Source organism: Entamoeba nuttalli (assembly GCF_000257125.1).
Source record: "Entamoeba nuttalli P19 unplaced genomic scaffold asmbl_2568, whole genome shotgun sequence".
Lineage (NCBI taxonomy): Eukaryota > Evosea > Mastigamoebida > Endamoebidae > Entamoeba > Entamoeba nuttalli.
In genome coordinates, this window is record NW_008575427.1 from 1 (window position 1) to 2409 (window position 2409).

At 25.8% G+C, this 2409-nt stretch overlaps 1 protein-coding gene across 1 annotated transcript; it reads right to left on the bottom strand.

Annotated features, from left to right (window-relative positions):
* Positions 1–58: 58 nt before the first annotated feature.
* Positions 59–2293, bottom strand: ENU1_032530 (hypothetical protein; the record flags this gene model as incomplete). Its single annotated transcript, XM_008857341.1, has 1 exon — positions 59–2293. The coding sequence occupies one exon, from the start codon at positions 2291–2293 to the stop codon at positions 59–61; it is 2235 nt and encodes a 744-aa protein (XP_008855563.1).
* Between the last annotated feature and the right edge of the window lie 116 nt (positions 2294–2409).

Consider the following 2409-nt stretch of genomic DNA (forward strand, 5'->3'; position numbering starts at 1 on the left):
TAAGATTTAAATATAAATTTGAAACTCTCTCAATTATCAAATCTTTCTTTTTCTAATTTCAAAAACTTTGTTTAATTGCTTTTTGAATCTTTTCAATAATTTCTTTTGTTTTTCCATTTTTAACAAATCCCTTCATTTCTTCAAGAGTTGTTCCTAATTTTTCATTAACTAATTTCTTATTTTCTACTGAATGATTACATGCTGCTGCAATGAAATTAACTACTTTTTCAAGAACAACATCATCATTATTATATAATTTAACTATTTGTTGTGTTGTTTCAAATGCTAAATTCTTATCTAATTCTTTCTTAATTTCTTCATCAATTGATGCATTTCCTAATGCACTATATCCAGAAAGAACAATTGATTTTGTTGGTTTAAATGAACTAATTGATTTAACAATAACACTAACAATTTCTTTTGTTCTTAATGCTTCTCTTGTTTCTTTATTTGAACATAAATTAATAAGTACATTTAATCCAAACATAACAGCTTTTTCTGTTTTTTTACTTTTAATAATAGTAAGAATGTCTTGAACAAATGGAAGTAATTCATAATGAATACTTTGGTCTTTAGCACAATTAGCAATTAATCCACAGAAATTTTCTGAACATACTGAAATATTAATTGTTTGTGCTGCACTAGATAATAAATGTGCTTCAACAATTTTCTTTGGTACTTCTGTTTCAGAACTTAATGCAAATAATGTATTTAATGCTTTTATTTGAGTTACTTCTGAAACATGGAAATATTTTGCTAATGCAGTAATAACATCATTTTCAATTAATTCTTTCTTTAATCCTTCCATAGTTGCTAATCCGGAAATAGCAGTAATTGCTTTTTCTTTAATAATTGGTTTTTTAAATTTATCTAAATCTTCAATAATATGTTTACACCAATCTTTATCAATATATTCTTCAACATTATCACTTGATGAAATATTAATTACACAAATTAATGCTAATCTAACTAATTCTTCATCTTTATTATCATCTAATACATGATCAATTTCTTTTGCTCCTCCTTCTTTTACTATTTCTATAGCTAATTCATCAGCTTGTGACATATTAGTAATTGCACTTAAACATGACTTAACAACTTCTTCTTCCTCTCTATTTTTTTTAAATCCTTCAATTAAATTCTTTGTAATACCTTGTTCTAAAATTGCTTTTCTTCCTTCTTCAAAATCACTAATATTTTGTAAAAATCCACATCCTCTTGAAATAATTTTATCTTCATCTTCATTTTGATCCATAGCTTTTTTTACTTCATTAATAATTTTTTGATTTTCTGCCATATCTTCTGCAACTTCTTCACATGTTGATAAATTCATATAATATCCTAATGCTAATCTTGCTGCTTCTTTAGAAATATTAGTATAATTACTAACTATTTCACTACATTTTTGATGAACCTCAACTTCTTTAGAATCTGTTTGTGAGAAATTAAAGAATATTCCAAGCATTGGAACTATAATTTCTTCATTTGGATGTTTCTTTCCAATAGAAATAAATCTTGAACTATTTTCAATTAATTTTTCTAAAACTCCTTCATCTTCATTTGATAATGCTCTAATACCACTCATAATACGTGCAACAACTGTTAAATTATTTTCTTGTTTCTCTAATAATTTAAATAATGCTTCAATTCCTCCTGCTTCATTAAATTGAACTTGTGTTTCTTTTTCTCCTGCTGCATTACAAAGAAATCCTCCAATTAATCGTGCTAATGTTTCATCTTCTTCTCCCATTTTAATTACTTTAACTATTTTTTTCATTATATCACTTTTTTCTATTAAATGAACAAATTGGTCATCTTCGGCAAGTGTTAATAATGCTCCAACTGCTGAAGTTACTGCAAAAATATTAGTATCATCTAAACACCCACATAATCCATCTACTGTTGTTTTAGATATTAATCCATTTTTATCTTCATTATCAGCCATACCCCAAATAGATCCTGAAAGTACTCCTGAAATTTCTGCAATATCATTATATTTAATTAATTGATTTGAAACAACAACTCCAAGTCCTGCTTTAATAGCTGCTTCTTGTGCAATATGACAATTAGTTAATAATGCTCTTAAAAATTTTCCTGATGAATGGATAACTTCTGAATCTCCAGATTGAATATGTTTCATTATCGTTTGACAAATATTTTCTTCAATACATTTTGATTTTCTACTTTGTCCTTTTTCTTTGTCTTGTATTTTTGAAATTAACTCTTCATATATATCAACAATTGTACCATAGTCATTTTCATTAATCAATTTTTGACATGCTTTTCTTACCATATTTTATTCTCCTTTGTTTATTTTATTTTAAAAGTTCTCTAGTTTCAACTCTTTTTGTGTCATCCTTTCTGTTAGTTGAATTTTGTTGGAACAAATATCCTTTTTCTCAAAAAAAA